The sequence below is a fragment of the Pogoniulus pusillus genome, chromosome 19, assembly GCF_015220805.1.
Source record: "Pogoniulus pusillus isolate bPogPus1 chromosome 19, bPogPus1.pri, whole genome shotgun sequence".
NCBI classification, from domain to species: domain Eukaryota; kingdom Metazoa; phylum Chordata; class Aves; order Piciformes; family Lybiidae; genus Pogoniulus; species Pogoniulus pusillus.
Genome location: NC_087282.1, coordinates 19,779,937 through 19,804,665, shown reverse-complemented (window position 1 = coordinate 19,804,665; position 24,729 = coordinate 19,779,937). Strand labels below are relative to the sequence as shown.

The window sequence follows — 24,729 nt, the reverse complement described above, 5'->3', positions numbered from 1 at the left end:
TAAACGCATCATGTGTATATGTGTGTATACATATCCACATACACTTTGAATGTTTCCCGGGGACTACTGGATTAGGGCTTCTAGTGAAGCTGGTCCTAACACACACTGTCAGATGCCCCAGCAGCCATCGCAGTGCCGGCCGCTGCAGGAGCTCCCGGCTTTTAGCCCTACTGCCCTTACCCAGAAGGTGGTCTCAGCAGGGACCGACCCGGGCCACGGCATCCCTTCCCCCGGTGAGGCATGGCCTGCCTGTCACAGCTCCGACGGGCCTCACGCAAGGCCCCGCACCAGACCCGCGCCCGTGGGTGCAGAGCCAGCACCGCTCTGCGCCCGCCCGGGTAACAGACCAGCGCCCCGCGCGGCGCAGGGACACGGCCGGTAACGGCTGCGGCTCCGCACCAGACCCGCGCCCGTGGGCGCAGAGCCAGCACCGCTCTGCGCCCGCCCGGGTAACAGACCAGCGCCCCGCGCGGCGCAGGGACACGGCCGGTAACGGCTGCGGCCCCGCCCAGGTACGGGCAGCTCCCGCCTGGCCTTAGGCGCTTGCGCATTCCTCGCCAGCGAGGCCAGGCGGAGCTTCCCGGCAGAGGAACGCATTGTGGGGCCTGGCGGGCGGCACGCATGCGCGGAGCCGTGCGGGCTGCCCGGTTCCGGCGGAGGCGGGGCGGCGGCGCGGACAGGCCAAGCTCCGGTGGCGGTGGGCGCGCCATGCGTGCCTGGTAGAGTGTGGCGGGGCGGAGGGTAGAGCCGCAATGAACCTGCGTGGCTTGTTCCAGGACTTCAACCCCAGGTGAGGGCGGCCCGGCGCTTAACGGCCTCGATCCGTGCTGTCTCGTCAGGGCCCGCTCTGCGGGCCGTTATAGGTCCGTCCGGTGGTGGAGTGGCACCTGGTCCGGTCCCGGCGGCTCCCTGCCCCGGCGTAGCGTTGTTGTTGGGCGGAGGCTCGCCTCCCCCGCGCCGGTAGCGGGACGCATCCGGAGTCGGCGGCGCGGCCCGAGCTCCCCTTAGGTCGAGGCGGAGCCGACGGCGAGGGTTTCGGGGGTAAGCACCGGCGGGCCCGGCTTTGCTACCCCTTCCAGCCCGTGGCTCAACTTCTCGGCGTGAGTTCTCGGTACGTCTGTGCGCCGGGGCAGGTCGCTGGTGGCCGAAACCGAGGTGCGTCGCCGGCCCGGGCTGGAGCAGCGTTGTGCTGTGTGGAGCTTGAGCGTTTGATCTGTGGGGGTCAGCTTCGGGTGGCCGTTCCACACGGCGGGTGAGAGCGTTCCGGTACAGGCAGCGCTGGGGGTGTTCCAAACGCGCTGCTCCTGACCGGTTTCCCTCTGAGTGCCCTCAGATGTCTGTACGTGCTGGCTCTTGGGCAGGGTGGCTGAAAGCACGGGCATCCGTCATCTGGTTGCCAGGCCAAATTCCAGACATCTTTTTTTTTTGTTTCGTTATTTAGGTTCCTGAAATTACTTCAAGTCTCGTTCTGGGTTCAGAATTTTTCAGCTGGATGATTTTGGCTATAAAGCTTTGTACGGGAAAGCAAAGAAGTAGCCTTATGCGCTAACAAGCGTTTAGCGTGTGGTTACGGCTTGGGTTTTGCAGCTCTGGAAGCATTGCCCTTTACAGGCCTAGTCCTAGTCTAGACTTGGTGAGCTGCTGATGGAGATTCATCTTTCAGAGCTCTCTTACAATTAACAAAATGATAGTCACTTGAGTTCGTGCTTGCCCTGTCTTGTAAGCAAGTACAAATTCATGTAAACTGAGAGAATTGGTAGAGTTTTACTGGTTTTGCTGTTGCCAGCTATTTTAAGACTACAGAATAAAAGACCTGCAAGCAGTTTGTGCGATGTCGCATGAAATACTGAAAGTCCTAGAGAATCTTGCTCGTGGAAAAGGCTTTACATGATTGCAATTAGAAAAAGCTGTGTTCAGTTGACTGTTCACGCAAGCAGAAGGGTAACCAATGCTTCAGGAAATGCATTGTTGCAAAGAGGTTGAAATAAACTACTTAAATATGTGTGGTTGAGAGTAATGGAAAAGTAGGAACAGAAGTTCTAGAAGCTTATAAGTTTTTGTTATTGCTGTGCAATGTTTGCGGTTTATGAAGGAGCAAGCTGAATGTTACACTCGTGCAGGTAATCTGGAATGTTTTGATGCTTGCTGGAATGTTCAGGGAGCAGTGATGTTTTACTCTGTGGCATTTTACTTCTGTGTTTATTGAGGAGCCGGGGAAAGTACAAATTAAACACAACGTTGGCAAAGTATGAATAGCCTAGGAAGCTGAGCATTCCCTTTGTTGCTGTGAAGAGTGGCTGTGATGGTGTATCATCCTGTCCTGAGGCAGTTTCAAGTATAGGAGGAGGTGGTGGTGACACAAAACTACTTTTTCTCCTTAAGGGGCAGCTGAGACGCTTGTTCTGAGTAGAGACAAGGCAGCTTGATATCTAAACAAGGCAATGCTCATCTATTGAATGTTGTACTACTATGAGTGAAAGTCAGTAGTTGTAGTTGTGCTATTGGAGTGAGGGTGGTGGTATTCCTGACTGCTGGTGCTGTATCAAGTACTTATTCTGTTCCTTAGTTTATCCATATTTTAAAATATATGTAATTACTGCACTGAAGTGGTGTTGAAGCCTAATTATGTGTTTTAGAAAGAAGTCTGTGATCCTCTGGCAAATGGGTGGGTGACTTTTTCCCTTCCTGTAGTGTGAGGAAATCATGTGCTATGTAATTATTTTGATTTCTGGTGGTACAAGAGGTTGCAGTGCCACTTCCGTCATGTGTTCCAGATACATTTAGTCATTCTTAGATTGAATGGTTTAGAAAAAGTATCAACATACCTATCTTAAAATTGTAAGCACCATGGTTAATATTTCAGTTAGAAACTTCACTCTACAACTGGTAATGTGTTGAGTTTAACATGGTTTGGTTTCTTTTCTATAATGTTGCTGTTTCTAACTGATAGAGAAAATTTTAAATACCACCCCAAACCTCTACAGTTAAAAAGAATATGGATAAAATGACATAAATTATGTAACTCAGGTTTGAACATCAAAACCTCTCTCATTTCATTGGTGATGAAAGAACACATTTTCTAGAAATACGTAGAGCTGATCTGTTTCTGAGCCTCTAATAACACAGCTCCTGACTTGAGCCTCGTGGGAGGAAACTATTGATAGATGCCTGTATATTAAGTTTGTCATGCAAGAATGCTTTTGATGTGTTCCCTTGAAGCAATGATTTTGTAAGTGGAAGAGATGACATGCCATATTTATGATGAAGTGTGTGACTCTTCAGAACAAATTTGATTCTTTGCAAAGAAATTTTAACACGTGTTTTGGGAAGTATCTTGATTGCATTTTAGCTGTGACTGATTTTCTAGTGCTCTACAAAATTGGTGTTAAGTTGCCTGCCTTCATGTCTGACTTTGGGTTTTTTTGTTTGTTTAATAGCAAATTTCTTATTTATGCCTGCTTGCTGCTTTTTTCTGTATTGCTATCTCTGCGTCTGGATGATAAAATTCAATGGAGTTACTGGGCTGTATTTGCTCCAATATGGCTTTGGAAGCTAATGGTGATTGTCGGTGCCTCGGTTGGAACAGGAGTATGGGCCCGAAACCCACAGTATCGGTAAGTTGAGGGTATTTGTTTTGCAAGAAAGAGGGAACATAATGTGTTTTCTGTAATGGATCAAATTCATAAACAGGTTTCTGTGGAACATAATATTAAGCATCCAGAAGCTTAATTTGCAAGCAGTTTACTTTTTAGTAATAGCTAATACTCTGTGGCACTACACTGATTTTGGTGAATGAAGAAATTCTGGGGAAAGATGTTGATGCAATAAAAACTGGTTCAAGAACCAAACAGATAATTTTAGACTTACTTCTAACATCCTGCATCATACCCGAGTCTTCAAGTAGTAGCAAAGAAATGCTGCTTTTCCTGCACAGCAGTGGAATCCTTAGAAAATTTTCAAGTTGTAAAACTGTCACTTGCTCTCCTTGAGTAAGACACTTCAAAAGTGCAGCTTTATGGAAAAGAACTCTTAAGTAACTAGGAGTGTAGCTTAATAGTGGCTGTTTGGTATGATGTGTACATTTAATCAAAACAAGTGTTACTATCTGAAATTTAACAATAGTAAACAAAGTGTCTTGGGGTGTTTGCAGGACAGCATGCTTTCCTCTGACAGATAAACTGAATGCTTCCTTATCCTCTCTTCAGAGCAGAAGGAGAAACCTGTGTGGAGTTCAAGGCTATGTTAATAGCAGTAGGCATCCACCTGCTGCTACTGATGTTTGAAGTTCTGGTGTGTGATAGGATCGAACGAGGAACTCACTTCTGGCTTCTGGTCTTCATGCCTTTATTCTTTGTATCTCCAGTGTCAGTTGCAGCTTGTGTGTGGGGATTCCGACATGACCGGTCTCTGGAGGTAATGCTTCGTTTGTTACATGTCAGATGTGTAGCAATGTGAGACTCTATCAATTACACTTACAGCTCATCTCTGAGTAAATCATAGTATGGATGACTGCATCGCTTCAGTTAGTTGCTTGCGCTGGCTTCCTAGAGTGAAAAATCAGGATTTGCAATAAGGATTTTTTTTCCTAATCGCTTAGGTTTTTTTCAGGTACCAAATTGCAACGTGTTTTATTATTGTGTTACAAGAACTCGCCACAACCTCTGCAATATGGGCTAATACAAGGCACTAAACCAGAAATTACTGAAGGAAATCCTGCTGATAGTAAGCACTGTCCCTGGGCAGAGCTGAACTTCAAGAGCTCTGATAATCAGCATTAAAAAATTCATACTATACCAATCTGTGTCTCTAATCTTTAATTTGAGAATGTGGAGAGTAGAGATACAAGAGAATATTTGTATTTTCTGTCTCTAGCTTCTGCCCTTTCTTACTCCTTTTAGGTTTAGAAGAACTCCCCAAGTATTTTCAAGATCTTGCCACGGTTGTGGCATTTGACAATAGATTTAAAATTCTTTTTAAGTTTACATTATTTTAGGTTTTGGGGTGTTTTTTTGCTATGGCCTCAAACAACCCTATGACCTCTAAAACCCAGAATTTTAATAGAAATTATTTTTTTAAATCTTTTTTAATTTCAAAGGATTATTTGTCCAACATTACCATAAGGCAAGCATCAAGAGAAATGGAACCCACTCACCTCAAAAAGACCACAGCTGTCTTGAACAAAATAAGTTCTGCAGTTGAATTGTCAACTTTTTCTACTCTTAGGTCATCTCACTTAAAGCTCTTCTATGTTCTTTTTACTCTGAGAAGATTTCATTATTTCCTAGGAACTTGGGGAGCTTGTCTTTAATCCCAGAAATAGCTTTTTGGCATAAGTAATCAAGTTAGTTGTTAATCTGTTATTTTCATTATAGCTTAGTTTGAAGTACATTGTCTACTGATTAAGTGATCAGTAAGTATGTAGTGGGGTTTTGTCTATATAACATGGTGGGCTAAAAAAACCACTGTCTTTTATGTGTTACACTATTTTTACAGTCAGTAGAGCACCATTTATTTAAGGCATGTGAATTCATTGAATTATGAGCCCAGCCACTCACACAATATACATGCCTTGACAGAGCTCAAAAGTGAATTTGATCCTAAAAATTCTTTATAGCAATTGATCATCTTGATTTTTTTTTAACATTTAAAAAAAATATTTCTGTTTGCTGCTTCTGTTTGCTCTTTCAATTTTCAGGCTGCTCAGCCTTACACTGGAGTGTGTGTGTGTGAAGTGTTGGTGGTTTATTCTTTTGTGGAAGCCGGTGATACAAAACTGTTTTAAATTGCTTTTCCAGCAAAGCCTTCAGTGCAGTCTCTAAAGTAGGCAAATGCTTGCTGCCTGTTGGATTTTTGACTCCCTGTACTGTGAATGCATTGATCCAAGAGATCATAGTACACAAACCTGTGTTAGTGAGAGGTAGCATATTTTAAAAGTGTCTAAATCCCTGCATTTTCTTGAGATAAAAAATGCTTCTAACTTAAACTGAAGAGTTTTAGTCTTTTTGGATTCTCTGTCTGATCTGTGAAATTGTTACTCATGTAGGATTACCTATAAACTTTGGAAACAGAATCTTGTGAGGTCTGATTGTATTTCAGTGTTTCACTTTGTTCAAGCTAGACACAGAAGTCATTGATTTTATTTATTTGATGATGGAATATGCTATAGGGTTCTTACAGTGGCAAAGACACAGGAAAGCTTTTGTTAACATTGTTAATAAGAAGTGTTACTTTTCTATATTGCCTTAAAACCTAAGTGACTTGAGTGTCATTTGAAATAGCTCTCAATTATACATTAAATGATTGAATCTGGATGTCATCTTCCATGTATTTCTTTCCACCTACCCCAGATAAAGCTGGCACTCTGTAATCCTTCTAGTAAATGCTGCAGATAGTGCTTTTGCCCTTTGACAGATGCTTTAGTTATGTTGTAAATAGCTTTATCATGCTAAGAGTTAACTAATATGTTTTCTTTTTCTAGCTGGAAATCTTGTGTTCAGTCAATATTCTACAGTTCATATTTATTGCACTCAGACTGGACGAGATCATCAGATGGCCTTGGCTTGTACGTAACAAGTGTTTTCTTCTTACCCTTGTTTAAATGCTGAATTTCCTAAAGATAGTAACAATTAATTTATGATCAGAGTGCATGATTGCATTTTTGCTTGCTTAACAATCCTTCACTAAAGCTCTGGCTTTACATTTAGTGGTCATGGGAGAAAGAGTCTGTTCTTTGGACATTTTCATTTTTGGGGGGAGGTGGACAAGCTCCATCAGTTGTTGAAAGAAAAATCCTAACCAAAAGTTTCCAGTGGGGACACTAAACTATCTGTAACAATGACTGGTGAGTTACCCTATTTACCAATACATTTGCTGTAGTAAATAGCTAGTTCTGTATTGTGTTACTATGCATGTAAATCCACTTGGTGTGCAAGTGGTCTTTGTCAAAATAGCTGAGATTTCCTGACCCAAGTGCCTTTAGAGTACAAAAGTGCCATTTCTATGTCTGTTTTTTTTTAAATGCCATAAAACTGGTCATCTGGCATGACTGTGACTTCTGTTTCTATTTTTCAAACAAATGGGAGAAGAATTTAATTTACATAATATGTCAATGTTTCTAGTGCAGAAAAGAGTTTTAAAAATCAATTTCAGGTACTATTTAAGCCCAAATATCACAGGAGTCTCATTAAAGTTGAACTACTTCGGCTTAACTTTGAATTGTTTCAATTTGATGGAGTTCACAAAGCTGAGAATCCTCAAACAGCAGCTCCTAACAGTGCAGCACAATTTGCAGCACTTTTCTTTTGCAGGTTATATTATTTAAAGAGTATGTCATGGATTATTACACTTAACAACTTCTTGCTTAATGCTTAACATTTTCACTTGCTTCATTTGTTTCAGGAGCAGTTTTTTTAAATCAAACTGATAAAAATGTATCTCTGTAAGAGGCATGGAAAGCAGTTAATCTCTTTTTTTTCTTTTAGGTTGTTTGTGTTCCACTGTGGATCTTGATGTCCTTTCTGTGTCTGGTAGTGCTCTACTATATTGTATGGTCTGTGCTGTTCCTGCGTTCTATGGATGTGATTGCTGAGCAAAGGAGGACACACATAACGATGGCTGTCAGCTGGATGACAATTGTCGTTCCACTGCTCACGTTTGAGGTACAAAAAAGCCTAAAGTGTCTGATGCATCTTGGTCTTTTCTTAATGAAGAAAGTTGTTGTGTCTGTCTTTGAATAAGGTGAGATTAGAATAATGTTTTTTGTTTGGGGTATGAAGGAATTCTAGGTTTTTGAACTTTTTCTTAGTAAAGTATTCATCACGCTGGAACAATACCTACCTATTTTTATTGAGGCCATTTTCATAGCTGTATGAAGTTAAAGGTCTGATGTCAGCATAATGCTTGAAGAAGCTTTAAAGTGAGTATTGCAATTAAACTGACAAAAGTTGTTTTGGTTGTTTTTTTTTCATTTAGATCTTACTAGTACACAGACTGGATGGACACAATTCTTTTTCTTTTATACCCATATTTGTTCCTCTCTGGCTTTCACTGATAACTCTAATGGCAACAACATTTGGACAAAAAGGAGGAAATCACTGTAAGTACTTACAAATCATGGAAACAGATTGCAGCTCCAGGCTTAAATACATGTTGTTAAGACTGTTTCAGAAAGGGCTTTTATTTGTGTATTCTTTCATGAAAGAAACCAGCAGTGTCTGTTATTGTTTTCAGGTGATTTTAGTAAAGTTTTCAGTGTTTGTTGTGCCTCTTGCTTTTTTGTTCTCTTATTCTTATGTGTGTTTGCATGTATAGAATTTGAATTGTAATGTTGTTCTATGTTCTCATTGTGGATAAGAACCCAGTGTCTGCCTATCTAAGAGCCCTGGCACTCTCACCAAGACTGTAACATTTTTGCCACTTTCCCAGTGGCTCAATAAGGATTTGAAGTGAAAACAGGTTCAGAAACTTTAATAAATTAAATCTGTAATTTAAAGTAACAGATACAACAGATCCAGGATTACCAGAGCTGAAGTTAATAAATCTTGAGTAACATCTAACAAAGTTGGGAGATTCAGACTTTTGTGATAGGGTCAATATCCAACAGCAATGGTTATGCAGCCAAATATGTGCAGTTCTTACCAAGAAGGTGTCCCTGTCTTGGGTGGAGGAGAAGCCTGTTAACTACTCTTGTCTCTGCTAAATCTACAGTCTTGCTCCCCAGAGAGGTGTTCCTCTCATGTTTGGGTTTTTTTTTAATATCCTAACCCTGGCTGCCTCTGCTTTCTAGGTGATGTTTAGCATGATTTGGGTGGAGAGTTGAGTAGCATAGTTACACATGCTCAGCATGTATGCCAACTGGGTCACTATCATACTGAGGGGTGTAAAATTTTAATACTTATCTTGCAGTTAATTAGGCAAGGGTCTCTGCTTGGGCACTATAACCTTCAAAATCTGCTTTGCAGCTGCTTGGGTTTGTTCTTTTAGCCTTGCTTCGTTAATTTAAACCAAAACACAGCTGAAATAGGTCTTTTCTTCACAAAGCTCCTTCTTTCATCACTTGGTAGATCAGTTTCATTTATCTTCATTCCCAGAGATAATATAAACACCTCTTGGTTGTAAGCTTCTCAACTTTTCTCCCAAAGAGCACTAAATTAACCTGCATTCTTGTCCTATGGTAAGATGGGCAGCTCTCCCACGCTGGGATAGTGTCAGTGCTGCTGCTCCCGTGTTACTGACCATTTTATTTTGCTCATATGTAAAGAATTAAGATAACTTAAGATTCCATAGTCTGCCTACTTAGTTACATTTTCATGTTCTGCTATAAAATTATTTTTTTTTTTTTAGGGTGGTTTGGAATTCGCAAAGACTTCTGCCAGTTTCTGCTTGAAATTTTCCCTTTCTTACGAGAATATGGAAATATTTCTTATGATCTTCATCATGAAGACAGTGAGGAAACTGAAGAAACACCCCTGCCTGAACCACCAAAAATTGCACCAGCAATGTTTCGAAAAAAGACTGGAGTGGTCATTACACAGAGTCCAGGAAAATACGTGATTCCACCACCCAAATTAAACATTGATATGCCAGATTGAGGTGACCGTAGCATATTAAAATTGAACTGGGAATCAGCAGACAAATGTATTTCATCTCATGCCATGGCCTGATTACTTTAAAATAGGCATTGCAGAATCAGTGGCTTGGATCACACAAACCAGAGATCTTGAAGATAATCAGACAATTTTTCCAGATATGTGGTGGTCTAATATGTGAACCTTCCTAATGGGTTGGTTGCACACTTGACTGTATAGTATTTATATGAACGTTTTAGTAGTGTAATATATTGTTTACAAGTCTTGTCCTGTACAGTGTAAGTATTATCTAAAAGTATTTTTTTAAAAACCCTGTATGAAATGCCTATGCTATTCCAGGAGTCTTCTAGGTCCTAAATATACACTTGATTTCCATGTCTGTTTTAAATGCCTTGGGATGCCTTAGTATAGTACCTCTTTTTCTGTTCAGCCACAATCATTGTCCTAATCACAACAGCACAGAGGTGTTGCACTTCTCAGGCAGGACTGTAAAGCTTTTTGAGAGGGAAACAATGCATAGCAACCTAAGTGATGTTTTTGAGTTAGCTGTGTAAATTTTCATCTAAGTATTTCAACTTTCACCCTGCCTTGGCACTTAAGCATTGCTTTGCTTGCTTTTCCAGTTTCAAGGTTTAATTCCTTTTGAGCAGCATGTACACCGTTCTGCTGTTGTACTGGCTGCTTAAGCTGTTCCCTCTTGCTCTCTGTGTGCAGTCTATGCCAGAACCATCAGCTGCAGGTTTGACAGCCTCTTGGTTAGCTGGTTTAAATATTCACAGATTGCATTGTGTTGGAAGGGACCCTCAAAGGTCATCTTGTATAACGTCCCTGCAGTGAGCAGGGACACCTATTAACTAGATCAGGCTGTCCAAATTCATAGCTTGGTCTTCATTACCAACTTTGTGTTGGTGGAAATGATTAAATTTGATTTAAAGACAGGAGCTCATTGGTGTCTCAAGAGCTTTTTCTCATTTGAAGAAAGATCACCTTTGACAGATTGTCTTGGACTTCAGGTGCTTTAAAGGAACATAATCTTTGAAACCTATACTCAAGTAGCTTAGAACAGGTGTCTGATACCTCCACATCCTTGCAGGGGCTCTTTGTGTTTAGGTGAACCCATAGTTGAGGTTAAGACCAAGAAAGGTCCTTGCAAACTTGGACTAGGCAACTCCGTGCAAAAAAAGAGAGCCTTATATTCACTTGAGGAGAGCTCCAGCAGCCATTGTGTCTGAATATGCCTCGGCTTTCTGAAGCAGCTCTGGGAGGTTGTTAAAGATGTTAGATTTATTTTGTGGGGCAACAACAGAAAGTGTGTAGTGATCCATGAAGAACTGTTCAAGAGGAAGTACTGCCAAGGAGAGGATGTCTGAGAACTTTTCAATGTGAGAGTATGAAAAACTTTGCACAGCACCTCTTCTGCACAGATTCATCAGAAAGCTCTGGGATTTCCCAAAATTTGGCTCATGCAATGCCTTGCTGTTGGAAGAAACAGCTTGGGAGGTATGTTGGCTCCTCTACATGGAAACTGAAAATAGTCTAGTGGGCCAGATTTCTGTCCCAGTGAAATAAGCCTGTACTACACACGAGATGAGCGTGGCACTAAATGTTCTGACTGTTGTTTCTTGGCTCATGCTGAGGAGTTTTTGAGGCTGCATTTCCTAGCAGAAATGCTGATAAAATACATGTTAGTGATTTCTGTTGACTGAACACGTGAAATTAAAAGGGTCTCCTACTGGGATGTTTTGCGGGAGATACTTGCTATGGATGTGCTGTACCAGATGTGCAGTGTTTTTGTAGCCTTCCCTGAAGGCTGAGAAGATATGCATCAGCATCGTATGGTTACCTATGTGTTCATTTATTCACAGTAAAGTTGCTGGTGAGTAATGATACTTGAGTTTCTAAACCACTTTCAATGCTTTCAAAAACCCTATACTTGCCTGCTACCAAGCAGCAAACCCACAAGGCTGGTCACTGCTTAACAGCAGGGCTGTAGCACACCATCTTACTCAGCCTATGCTTCAAATTTGGAACACTTCCTGAGAGCCCTTTTTAGCATCTTCATTTGTCTTCCATGATTAAAATTCTCGGTTCTTGTATTTTTATGTTTTCCAGTCTCAAAAGTAGTTGCAACTTGCACTGCCTCTGCATTTCTCAGTTTCACTACTTCTCTGACCCCTACTTAAGAAGATATTTGGCACATCAGCTGATGAAGTACAAGGCTGTCTTTGGTCTTGCAAATCAAACTGCAGCAGAATTTTCACTGAACACAGATTGCACACATGTCACCAGAAAAGTGGCTATTGAGCTGGTATGGGAAACCACTTCCCAAGAGGAGAGCGGCCTATTTCCAGAAAGTCCAAGGGAGAACATAGACACATCTGCAATCAGGGAGACTACACCTGGCAAGCAGCATGCCAAGGCATCTCCCTGAGTCAGACATGCCTTGACATTAGCACATACTGCTGCTGTGACAAAAACAAGAGCCTGTGGCAGCAGTAGACAGGGAGAAGCTGAGTTCTGACTCACTCTCCTCTGCTGGCCTGGCCTGCAGCACCCTGGGTGGTGCCACTGCTGCTTCACTGGGTCACATCCCTTTCCACCAATGCTGGTACCTCCCCTCTCTCCACCTGTACTGGCAGCAGCTGCTGCTCTGTCTATGCTAAGGCCAGCTTTGGGGCCAAACTTCACAATGCTACCACTGCCCAGCAGGTACTTGTGATCCAAATAGTGGAATTGCAGGCACTGGCCTTAGACCCCAACCAAGTCACACCAGGTGCATAGTCCAACAGAGTAGAGCCTCCCAGGTGTGCCAATAAACTCTGAATACAAAGCCTCTGCCAGTTGTTGTGTCATGTTTTGATTGAGTTCTGTATCAGGTTTTGAAAGCTTCCTACTAGTTTTCATCTTAAACAAGAGAAAGAATACTTGCTTCATTTAATTTTGCACAAGTTACCTTTTTGCTTATGTATGGCAAACTTTCTACAAAGGCTGTTGGCTCACAGATTCATATACTGTAGACTGCAATCTCCTCCCATCACATACACAGCTACTAGACCTAACCTGTGTGTGAGGAAAATCTGGTCCTTCTTGCAAGTTTACAGACTGGGTACAGAAATATCCAGCAAACTTGAGTTTCTGTGAATCCCCTGGGACTGGCCTCCTCTCAGATAACTGCATTCTCAAAGATCCCACAAAAGTAGGGCTGGAGTGCACTCCCAAGACAAATGTCCTGTTAATAAGAGCACCCTGCTGTCAAGTACTGCTTTTCTGAAGGGTCCTGCAAACCTTCCTCCTCATAGAATCAGACCATCATACTATAGAGTTACATATATGTTTTAAATTGGCACATGATGTATCAACCGTTTCATTTTTGAAAGAAGCCTTTAATATGCAAAATGCAGTAAACTATCACTTCCAGTAATTACCATTAAAAATGCAGCTTAGTTCTTTCCTCAAAACAAGCACTTCTGTATTTGCTGTTTCAAACAAGTAGTTTTGGAAGGGAACCCTGAACAACTCACTGGTCTTCAAGGTGCTGAATGGTGAACTGTGAGCGTGCATTTAGGCATGAAAAATATTAGGAGCAGTGCCTATGCTTCTGAAGGGATCAGTTCTTCAGGGATGTCCACCTGCCACATGCCTTGTCTCCCTCTGGCAGGAATTGGTTCCAGGAGCCAGCGTGGATTGGAAATAACAGTCAAGTACTTCTGTTCTAGATTCCTGAGAACAGCTTTGTCTTCTAGCTCCAGAATCTTTTCAGAAGGCAAGTTTTCTGGATATAGTGAGGTCTCTCCAATGTCCACTAGTCCTGCAGTATAAAAACAAAATATAAAATTAGTTGGCTGTTTGATCTCCTAGAAGAAAGTTTTCCAGAAGTAAAGTTCCCAGAAGATACACAAAACAGCCTATTCCCAGAAGAGTATGGTCTGGAGTACGCACACTTCAAACCAGGGTTCTTCACTACAGAAGATGGAAGGAGGGGAGAAAGGGGGATTATTCTGAGTCATCACTCAGAATTTCTCAAGCTGCCATTATAGATGATGGAGCCCTGCTTTCCCAGGCTTTTGCTTTATCTGTTAAGCTGGCTTTATCTCAACCCGTAAGTTTTCTCACTTTCACTCTTCCAATTCTCTTACCTATCCCACCCAGGCTGTGGGGAGCGCCTGTGGGGGTTTAGCTGTCTGCTGGGGGTAGACCACAACAATTATCATGAAACAAAATAATATCCAACACATACTACCCTGCATTACTGCATGTCATGTTAGCACAAATCAATAGGAGATCTTGTACAGAGCTGTAGCCAAGCTTTTTGTAAAGCAAGTGCTTTTTAAAAGCTGAAACCTGACTAAATCTCTTTATCCTAAAGCTCAAAGAGACTTAGTATTTCCAACACAGTGAAAACCAATACATCCTGGCCTGCATCAGGAACAGTGTGGCCAGTAGGATAAGGGAGGTTATTCTTCCCCTGTACTCAGCACGGGTCAGGCCACACCTTGAGCACTGTGTCCAGTTCTGGGCCCCTCAATTCAGGAGAGATGTTGAGGTGCTGGAACGTGGCCAGAGAAGGGCAACAAAGCTGGTGAAAGGCCTGGAACATAAACCCTATGAGAAGAGGCTGAGAGAGCTGGGGTTGTTTAGCCTAGAGAAGAGGAGGCTCAGGGGTGACCTCATTGCTGTCTACAACTACCTGAAGGGACATTGTAGCCAGGTGGGGGGTGGCCTCTTCTCCCAGGCAACCAGCAACAGAACAAGTCTCAAGTTGTGCCAGGGAAAGTATAGGCTGGATGTTAGGAGGAAGTTCTTCCCAGAGAGAGTGATTGGCATTGGAATGGGCTGCCCAGGGAGGTGGTGGAGGCACCATCCCTGGAGGTGTTCAAGAAAAGCCTGGATGAGGCACTTAGTGCCATTGTCTGGTTGACTGGATAGGGATGGGTGCTAGGTTGGACTGGATGATCTTGGAGGTCTCTTCCAACCTCGTTGATTCTATGATTTTAGTTACAACTTCTCTCATGACTTTCAGCTTACTGTCACAAGGAATCAGAATAGCTCCCCAGTCCCAATTAAGGCACTACACTCCAAGTTAAGGTAATGTGTGTAGTTTACTGAACCTTAACTTACTGAACACCTGCATAGAAAATAAAATTTGGAGTTGCTTACCTGCAATAACTCCTCTGCCAAATTTTTCCCCTTCATCCAACAAATCCTGCACTTGCTCTGGTGTCATGCCAAACCTATTCAAAAGAATTTCTCTCCAAGTTTCATCTTGCCAGTCCTTAACAGCTATATGAATAGCAACGGTGCAGTTCTTGTAAGCTGCTAGCAACGGACGCCACCGCGTCTCCACTGTTTTGACTTTGTTTAAAACCAATCCCGCATACGGCTGTCGGAAGGAAAGGCAACCAAATCTCATCGTTCTCCATGCATCGGAACCGGTTTGCTTCCTACAAATAAACAGACGCCCGCAAAAACCTTTCCGTGAGCATCACAAACTCCGAGGCCTGCCCGAGCAGCTGCCCTGAGGAGCAGGCCGCTCCGCTAAGGCCAGCAGCACGCTGCCTCCCCCGGGAGCGGATTTTCCTCTTCGTGGGTCCCCCCCGGCTCGGCGAACGCCGCCCGCCCGTGGCGCGGGGAGCACAGGCCCCCCAGGCTGGCGCTGCGCTGCGCTGCGCGGCTGCCTCCGCGCCGCAGCAAACAGCTCGGCCCCAGAGCAGGGAGGGACGCGGCACGGGCCCGCCGGCACCGCGCGGCCGGAGGCACTGCCGCTGCTCGGAGAGTTAATGCACCGCGGGGCTGCTCGGCCCGGCCCGGCCCGGTCTAGCCCCGGAGGCCGAGTTCAGGGGCCTGAAAGGGTTTTAAAAGCCGTTCCTCAGGGGGTACCTTGGGGAGGCTCCTCGAGGGACGCAGTCCTCTGCGGCCAGCGCCACTCACAGGGCCCGCGTCCCGCTCCCTCCCAAGAGCGAGCACTCCACCGCCTACTCCTACCTGGCACCGCCACCTCCGCTGGCGCTGGGCCCCGCCGCTGTCCCGCTCGGGAAGGTGGGTGACGAGGGCTGTGAGCAGACTATGGCGCTGCGCTTCTCCCCGCGGGTCCCTCCAGGCCTGGGGTGCGAGGGGAGTGGCCTCTATCCGCGCCTGGCTGTGCGGCGCTGATAGTGTAGGCAGCGCCTGGCCACACGTAGGCGGTCGGTGTCAGTGGGATGTTGGTCGTCTTCCCGCCAACGGGGCGCCTTGTTGGCCCCGGGTTCACCCTGGGAAGCGAGGGCGGCGGTTCGGGCCTGTCGAAAGCTCCCCAGAGGCGCACGATGCCCGCGGCGTGCTTTGGTGGCTGAGAGGAGGAGGGAGCAGGAGCCCCCACCTCGCTGCTGGGACTGTCTCTGCACCTTGGCTCTGAGGAGGTTTCTGTCGATGCTCACTATGGGAGAGCCCGAGAGTAAGATGGCAGCAGAGGCTCTGGCACGTTCTTCCTGCTGCAGCACGGCACTTGTGCCCACAGGCGGGCGGGTGAGCAAGGGCCCTGTTGTAGAACTGCCTGGAAGCCATTCGGCACCAAAAATCTGGGTGGTCTGTGACCTCCCTGCTTTCTTTGGAGAACAGCTCATCTTGGACAGAATTCCTCAAAGTGTTTTCATTCAACGGGATTAATCTGTGGAGGAGAATCTCCTCTTGTCTCTTGCTGCCGCTTGAAATTTATGCTTGCCTTTCTAATACAAATATTTTGAGCACTGCAGTTACTGTTTGACAACAGAGGTTGCATCTGGTCTCCTTTTGATCCCTACTGGGCTATCCCTGGCATCAGGGAGCAATGTGTGCGGGCCTAAAAGGGCTCACAGTAGAGGATAATTTGGAAAAGAAGGTTAAAATAGATGTACAGTCTGATTGTCCTTGTTCAGTGTTCTTAAGAGAACCAGTAAATCGTTTATGTTGGCAAACACATGTTTTAGCAGCATTAATTTCCAACATGGATGAATAAAGTGACTTTCTTAAGGCAGACCCTAATGCTGCACAGTGAGAAGCTGTGAAAGTGATCCTTACGCAGCAGGTTGAATAACTGATGAGATCTTGCCCGAACTTCCAAAGTCACAGAAGATAAAGAATGAAGCTGCATCTGAATGCAGGCAGAAGTTTGAAGAAAGTCATCTTTTCTATAAAGCTATGGCTATCAGTTGAGGGTTATAAATATGAATCATAGAATCATAGAATCAACGAGGTTGGAAGAGACCTCCAAGATCATCCAGTCCAACCTAGCACCCAGCCCTAACCAATCAACCAGATCATGGCACTAAGTGCCTCATCCAGTCTTCTTGAAGACCCCCAGGGACGGTGCCTCCACCACCTCCCTGGGCAGCCCATTCCAATGCCAATCACTCTCTCTGGGAAGAACTTCCTCCTAACATCCAGCCTAGACCTACCCTGGCACAACTTGAGACTGTGTCCCCTTGTTCTATTGCTGGTTGCCTGGGAGAAGAGGCCACCCCCCACCTGGCTACAATGTCCCTTCAGGTAGTTGTAGACAGCAATAAGGTCACCCCTGAGCCTCCTCTTCTCTAGGCTAAACAACCCCAGCTCCCTCAACCTCTCCTCATAGGATTTGTGCTCCAGGCCCCTCACCAGCTTTGTTGCCCTTCTCTGGACATGTTCCAGCACCTCAACATCTCCTTGAATTGAGGGGCCCAGAACTGGACACAGCACTCAAGGTGTGGCCTGACCAGTGCTGAGTACAGGGGAAGAATAACCTCCCTTGTCCTACTGGCCACACTGTTCCTGATGCAGGCCAGGAGTTTTTCTATGCATGCAGCGTCTTAGAGAAAGCAAACAGGGAGGAGAGAACATCCACACAAGGGTATGATTCTGCAGTACAAGTAAGGAGGGGCATCCAAGAGAATGAAAGAGGGAAATTGTGAGAGGTGGTGGAAAATAAAAATCAGTAATATCTGTAGAAGGGAAAGAGGGCAATCACCAACATCAAATCCTAGTTTTACATACTGATTTCAGTGACTTAGAAGTTCTCTTACACTCTACTTTTCAAACAAGAGAAATCTCAACTTTACTTTAACAATTGCAGGAATTCAGAGGTGGAAAGAGTGACGTGCCAGAATCTGTTAGAGAGACAGGCCGCTTTAAGAAAGGCAAAGGAACTTCCTGCAGCAAAGTGTAAGATTAAAAAGATTCTTTTTGTTTTGTCTAGGTCTATGACATTGCAAATAACAGATATTTATTGATAAACATTTACCTGTAAATTCCATATTCTGTAACTGCAGAGTGAGGTAATTCTTTCATGATGGTAAACACTTCAGATAGCTTTTATGGTGGCCCTTTTTTGTGTACCCTATACCTTCAGTGAATGTTGTGTGTTCTAGAAGGTTTTTTTATGTCTGATAGACTAACACTCTTGTGACCTGTTTTTTCTTATTACCATTTTCTGAAATTCCTATTGTTCTTACTATCTTTTTTTCCCCCCTTGGATATTTCTAATATCATGTTTAAAGTGTTCTAGATGGGAGTTATTCCTGTCATTTATATAACATCGTAATAACAAGACAGAATTAATAGATTATGTCAGCTTAAGGTCATTGCAATTTTTACAGGGTTATTATTTTAAATGTTCTTTGGCTTTAAGCTGTTTCCATTTTACTAGAGGTGCATGGTTAGTTGAAGAACCTGTTTCATCTGTTTAAAGTTGTAGCATGTAATGAGCTTTCATGCTTTTTCTGCTTTTTGGTGGTTTTCCTTTCATAACTGCAGTTTATATGATGTTTGCTTATTTTGGGGAAATACAGGCCAGCTTCTTTTTTTGTGGTGTGCTTTATCTTTGTTTTATGCTCACATAACTTACAGCAGGATTGGTATCATGGTTTGTTACATAAATAAAATATGTTTTTTCTTTGATTTAAGCAAAAAATCTCTGAAGTACTTAATCTTGCCTAACAGTTCTACAGTGTCCCACTCCAAAGATATGCTGAAAATCTCTTGTCACAAAACTAGGTTACTTGGTTTATAGAAACCTTGTCTGATATGTTGTGATGTTCACCAGAAGAGATAAAGACAATTTAGAGCAGCTCCTAAATAAGACCTTGAAATGATAGTTTATGCTCACATCTTAGTTCATTGTTCTTCAGCTACTGTGGCTTTCACTTGCTAACACCAATCCCAAATTATTTAATCTTGGCACTGTACCTTGCATGATGATAATCACAACAGGAAATTCTACAAGTTTTGTCTATTTCTGTAAAGTACCAATTCAGTGTCTCTAAGTTGGCTTTCTTTAGGGTTTCCCTATTTTTAATTTAGGTGGAATAAAGACTGCATGATTCCTATTAGAGAATGTGTTGCTGCTTTCTGTGGAGCTAAACCAAAGCTTAGTACATCACTGATAAGGACTGAGGTCTGATCTCATCAAGATAGACAAGCATTGCTGTGTTTTTTGTCAAGTTCATTTAGCAGCTGATTTTACATGATTCAGTACACAGCAGTAAGAGCTGGAATGTCTTGGGTCAAAATCAGGCCAAGGTCCTCCATCACATACAGTTCATTTCAGAAGTGGGTAAAGATGTGGTGTGGTATGTTTCAGGGTACCGGAGGTCAAAACAGAAATTTCAGGTGTTAATAACCCGTGAAATCCAGCACAGCCACTCAATAGTGGTCACTATTTAATAGTTGCCATTCACAAGACGCTGGAATATGTTGACATAGGAACATCCAGTACACTTTCCAGCCTTTATGAACACCAGACAATGTGAAATGTGATGCTGTGACTCCGTATTCTTTTGGCAGCAATTCCATCTTAAGGACTTCTACCAGCCTTCTACATTTTGTCCCCTGTCCCTTAAATTTACTGTGCCTCATACCAATATTGTAGTTTACAGAGCTTCAGTATATGCTGGAAAAACAGCTTCATATTATTCTCATACCCAAAGAAGGAACTTCTAAATTTTTTTTTGTGAATTAAAATACTTACATTTTACCTGCTGGTCTATATTTCTTTGTATATATTGTGAGAAATTATGGCCATCTTAAGTGTTTTAATAAATAGATCTCCAGATTCTTTAGGTAATTCTCTTATTTCTGGATTTGTTGCAACACTTGTGTTATCTGAAAATGTGAATCTGTGGTTCTTTTTTGCTCACACCTCAACCCCCATACACAGCCTTTGTGGGTAGAGTACATTTCTGGTTTGTAACACGTCGCTGATATCACCATTCTTGTCAAAAATATTGACTTTTAAAATAATCATTGATTACTGTCCTGGGTTAACACAGTCCACTCTCACAAGCTCCCCTCTCTCCTTACACAGACCGGAGGGAAAGTAACAAACAAAAATCCTCTGGGTTGGGATAAAGAGTTTCACTGGAAGCGATACAATGCTCAATTACCTTAGCCTGACTGCGTAGAAGTGCACGAAGTATAGAAGCAGCAGCCCTAGCCAGCAACCTCCTTCCACGCCATGACCTGTAGCCCACTCAGTAGAAAAGACCAACACCCCAAACCCAGAAAACAAAAGCAATAACTGGAACAGGGAGCCTCTTATGTTACAATCTGAACTTCAAGCCCCATGATAACTTTGCTGCAGCAAGCACTTTGTTTTTGAAGTTGGCATGACAACAGCATAGTATTGAATGTCAGCAGCAGATTCAGCTCAACCCCTGACCATTACTTACAGTAGAGTTTACCCTGCCCGAGGTTTTAGTAAGGTTTCTCTCTGTGGCTATCTTGGTGACAGAAATGCAGTAGTATTTCAGAGTGCTGTTCAAAACTATGCTGCATAAATACTGAAACCTGCACAGGAGAAACTTTCATATGTTTCTGTTATATTGTGTGTGTAAGACAGATCTTACATAAGGACATATGGATTGGTTTGGTTTTCTTAAATACCCAACATGAAAGCATAAGGTAGAGTGTGAGGATTAGCCTCCAGTATTTGTTTGCAGTCAAACATGCTGCCTTTCCTAATGCTATGTTGTAGTACCTATGTGGTGGTATGTAGTAGCTAATGTACTAGAAGTTTTTCTCTAGTTCAATAAATGTAACTTCTTGTCTATATCACAATTTCTGTATAGAAAAAAAAATCACTGGAAAACTTTGCCCTTTGGTTACCAGTAGCAATGGAAGTACTGTCACCTGAAAATTAAAGATGTTGCTGTGATGCAAGAAAACTTTGCTTTATTGATTTAGAATTGGTTCCGTAAATGAAATTGAAAAGCAGTATTTCTTTCATACAGAGCAAATACAATTAGCAGGAAAAAAGTGCAAGGAACCTTCCTGGCATATTGCCAGAAATTAAAAGTAAATCTAATGCACTTTGTCTCTTCTGTTTGTTTTCTTCTATTCAAGCAGTAGAGTGCCTTTTGGCTTTGAACACTTTAATATAGACAATGAAAAAGGCTTCAGAAAGTACCTGCATGCACATCTTATTAGGAAATGCTTTAGATATGAAAATATATAAGATGGACTATGATGAACTGAAAGAGATTTAGAAGGATCTGTTTTCTGGAGACAGACAAATGAACATTCAAAAAAGCTTTTAGTCACTCAGTTGTGTCTAGGTGGACATTTCAAAAACTCTTTTCAGACCTTCCTTGGCTTTGGAAGACATTAGCTTTTTTTTTTTTTTTTTTTTTTAGTATAATGCATAAATTTTTTTGTCAAAGGGATGTTTTTAGTCACATTCCTACTAAGGATACACCTGAAGCTGCACACATTGTTTCTAGAGCTTTGCAGAGTGTGCAGTGGGGAAAAGAGCCAGCAGTTCAAATGTCCTGAGGCAGACTAGATGTGATGGAAAGTAGCAACAAAAGTCAGTAATTATTAACATCAGAGCTTCCAGTCATTTCATTGCCAGTTACTGTGAGTTTTTGACTGGTTGGTGATTTATCTCAGAGAATAAAAATAGGACATACATAATACCAAGTGAATCTCTGTATATGTACAGTATTACTTCAGTGACATTCATGGTGCATTCAAGTATTTGACTAAGGGTGCCGTGCAGTCTTAGTCCTCAAAAGTTGTCACAAGTGCCTCATTTTCAAATTTGGCTGGGAAAAGGAGGCAAACATTGTCATTTCTTTCCAGATTACATTTGGATTAAAATGTTTGCCAAACACTGATGCTGTGATTTAGAGCTTTTGTCAGTGGGGTCCAAAGATTTCTGATAGGGAAATTTCTTTGCTTCCTGCAGTTATGCTTATTTCTCTGTTATTTAAGGCAGATAGATGTGCATACAGCACTTACTGCTCTATGAGCTTTTTTGCCAAGTGAAAGGTTCTTCTCAGTACTTTACAATGTGCTAGACACTCCTAAACATCCCCACTCCTGCCCGTCACATGCAGTGTACTTCCTTGTACACTTCAGCAGCAGGTCTTGCTGCTGAATTTCCCACGTATTCAAACTGGGTGGCAGTTTTGTGAGCATGAGACAGGTCAAGTCTGCTGGTGAGCCTTATCTGCTTAGCAATTTATTGCTAAACTTAAAGTTGCTGATATTCAGAGACCATCCTGGTCTTTCTGCTTTTCTGAAGGTTAAAAGAATGTTGTAACTATGGGTTGAACATGGAGCTAGCTGCTTTGGAAACATCTTGTGTAGCTCTGTAGAGGTCTCTTTTTTTTTTTTTTTTGTGGTTTTTTGTTGTTGTTTTGGGTTTTTTTTAATTGAGATCTGTGGCTTCATGCTGAGGTAATCTGCAGGGGATGGAGGGCTTGTAGTAATGAGCTGTCCTTCCCCTGCTGATTGTTATGTCCAACCCACAGGCAATTCTGAATGCAGTATGTGGCTGCATAAAACATTTTTGAAGACTGATCAACAACTTTGTATGGCCATGGGTCTATGACCAGAGTTCATGCCATCTAAAATGCTGAAAACTCTTAAGTGAATCTGCAATCCTGATACAAAAGGGCTAGATATCCTTACTTTGAGTATTTCTGTCCATATGGTTTTATAATTAATTCAGTGTTTAATCTGTTCTCAGATGCAAGGTATTACTGGAAGCTTTGAAAAAATCATTTAGAGCTCATTTAAGTAGATGGAAAGTTTGTGCTACCTGTGGCAGGTAAAATATGAATGATTTCCTTTTTTGCCTGGGTAACATCTACCTCATCTGACACTTAGAAGGCTTAGGAATTCTTCAATGATTTCTGCAGTATTTGACTAAGTACTTTCTTCTTCTGTCTTGTCAGGACACTTAAAGAAAGAGGAAAAACTGAATTTCCTAACCATTTTGTTCACAAAAGGTATTCCTGGCAAGGAGTATAAGAAAAAGAATTCATGTGCAGAAGCAAATGCATTTTCAAACTGTCCCTGTGTGTTCCCTTGTAACCAAAACCATACTTTTTGGCTATTGATAATAAAAAAATGTAATCAATGGAGTAATGAAAATTGAAAAGACAATTTGCTTCTCTGAATTCAAACTAGCAAGCTAAAATAACTAGCAAATATTACTCTCTCAGAGAGAAGTGCCTCCACATCACAAGTCACTGCAGTTCTGTTTCTTCTTAGCTTTTTTTTCAGTTGAGTTTTTTTGGTGGGAGGAATTTTTGTTGTTGTTGTCATTTGGGTGGGAGGTTTTGTTTGGTTTTGTTGTGTTTCTGTTTTGTTGTTTTTTAATACTGGTGCCAACGTAAGCTGTGTTAGAGAAGGCACCAATAAAGGGCTTGCTACTTTGGAAGGATGCTATTAGAGACCTGAGGAAAAATGCTGCTTCTAGCTGATGCAGGTTGTTTTTCTATTCTTACTATCTAAAATTACTTGAGATAAAATAGGGACTTATAAAGCAGATGTGCTTATAGATGCCAAGGAGAGTTGATGTGCACGTTTATGATCATAATGATTAGCTAAATTACAAAAGGCAAACCTAGAACTGATTGATTCACTGTGTGATGGTTAAAACTGGGTTTAGCATTCTGCATAAGATTGTAAAACAATTAACTTCTGACTTGCTCTTTCCAATAAGCACATGTGTCTATTACTTTAGAGAGTTTTGTGGGTTTCACTGCAGTACTAGCAGTTTTATCTGTGTTTAGCTTTATGTATTTTTTTATATATACATATTGAATTTATAGTTTGTGCTTTGAACTGCATCATACTTTCTCTGCATATTTCCCCCTCCCCCTTTTGTTTCCAGGATTTTTTCATATGTATTGAACTTAAATGACCTCTTCATTATCAGATATCTTGATTTCCACTACCCTGTTGTTCACATTAGCAAATGCAGCATTGCTTCATCATGCATGTCTACTTAGATGAGGTGTTAACTTTTCTTAGGCATACTTTCAAAGACAAAGGAGTCCACTATCAGTTATTTCTACAGCATTAATCTAAACATATGATGGAGTACTCCATATTATATGTTAATTATGAATTGAAGAGCCAAATGATTCTCATTTCTAACAGATCAGCAAGCAGGAATTAAAACAAAATATGGGCTGATTTTGTCCAAAATCTGAATAGATCTTCATTATCAAAGTAGTTTAGAACTGAAGGTTTACATCCCTTTCATTGTAAATAAGATCTATAAAAAACCTTGTATCCTACAAAAACAATAACCAACCAAACAAAAACATACACACACACACAGACCCCCCAAAACAACGACCAAAAAAAAAACCCCTCAGACAAAAAAAAATCCCAAACTACAAACAACGAGAGCTCAATATACATCTGAACTCCTAATTAACAGATTATATTTCTTTTCGTCAAAATTCGATATATATATTCTTCATTTCTTGTAGTTTGGTGAACTGGATAAAAGGTTAAGGAACTTTGTTCATTTGATGTTGTCTCCCCAGTCGCTGTTTCTTAGCTGCTTCCAGCTTTCCCCTAGGTGGCACTATGAGCCACAGAACAGCTGCTCTGCACGCCAGAGCAAGTAGCCTTAAACTACAGCTATGTCTGAGCGATGCAGAGGCATTTTCAAGCATTGCCTGGTCATCCTTTTTGTATAAACCACTTGTACGGTTTCTCGGAGGGAACACTGTTTCCACACTAGAGCAGCAACAGTAATGATTAGAACATGGGCAACAAATTGGTTTAGTATTATGAACTATTACTTGAAAAATTAAGTTGGTAGTATCTCATGCTGATGTTTGTATTAGAGAGAGAATGCTGGCATTTTGTGCAACACATTAGACTATGGCACACTGGTGCATATTTGGGT

The 24,729-nt window shown here is 42.3% G+C and overlaps 2 protein-coding genes across 2 annotated transcripts; one reads left to right on the top strand and one right to left on the bottom strand.

Annotated features, from left to right (window-relative positions):
- Nucleotides 1-706: 706 nt before the first annotated feature.
- TMEM185A (transmembrane protein 185A) lies at nucleotides 707-12,420 on the top strand. The gene is made up of 7 exons (XM_064159585.1): nucleotides 707-790; nucleotides 3,438-3,614; nucleotides 4,206-4,413; nucleotides 6,479-6,562; nucleotides 7,482-7,658; nucleotides 7,972-8,095; nucleotides 9,343-12,420. The coding sequence occupies exons 1-7, from the start codon at nucleotides 753-755 to the stop codon at nucleotides 9,588-9,590; spliced, it is 1,056 nt and encodes a 351-aa protein (XP_064015655.1). The 5' UTR covers nucleotides 707-752; the 3' UTR covers nucleotides 9,591-12,420.
- Nucleotides 12,421-12,949: 529 nt separating this feature from the next.
- EOLA2 (endothelium and lymphocyte associated ASCH domain 2) lies at nucleotides 12,950-16,019 on the bottom strand. The gene is made up of 3 exons (XM_064159587.1): nucleotides 15,570-16,019; nucleotides 14,745-15,028; nucleotides 12,950-13,395 (listed from the first exon to the last, which is right to left on the bottom strand). Exons 2-3 carry the CDS (start codon nucleotides 14,995-14,997, stop codon nucleotides 13,178-13,180), a joined length of 471 nt encoding a protein of 156 aa, XP_064015657.1. The 5' UTR covers nucleotides 14,998-15,028; nucleotides 15,570-16,019; the 3' UTR covers nucleotides 12,950-13,177.
- Between the last annotated feature and the right edge of the window lie 8,710 nt (nucleotides 16,020-24,729).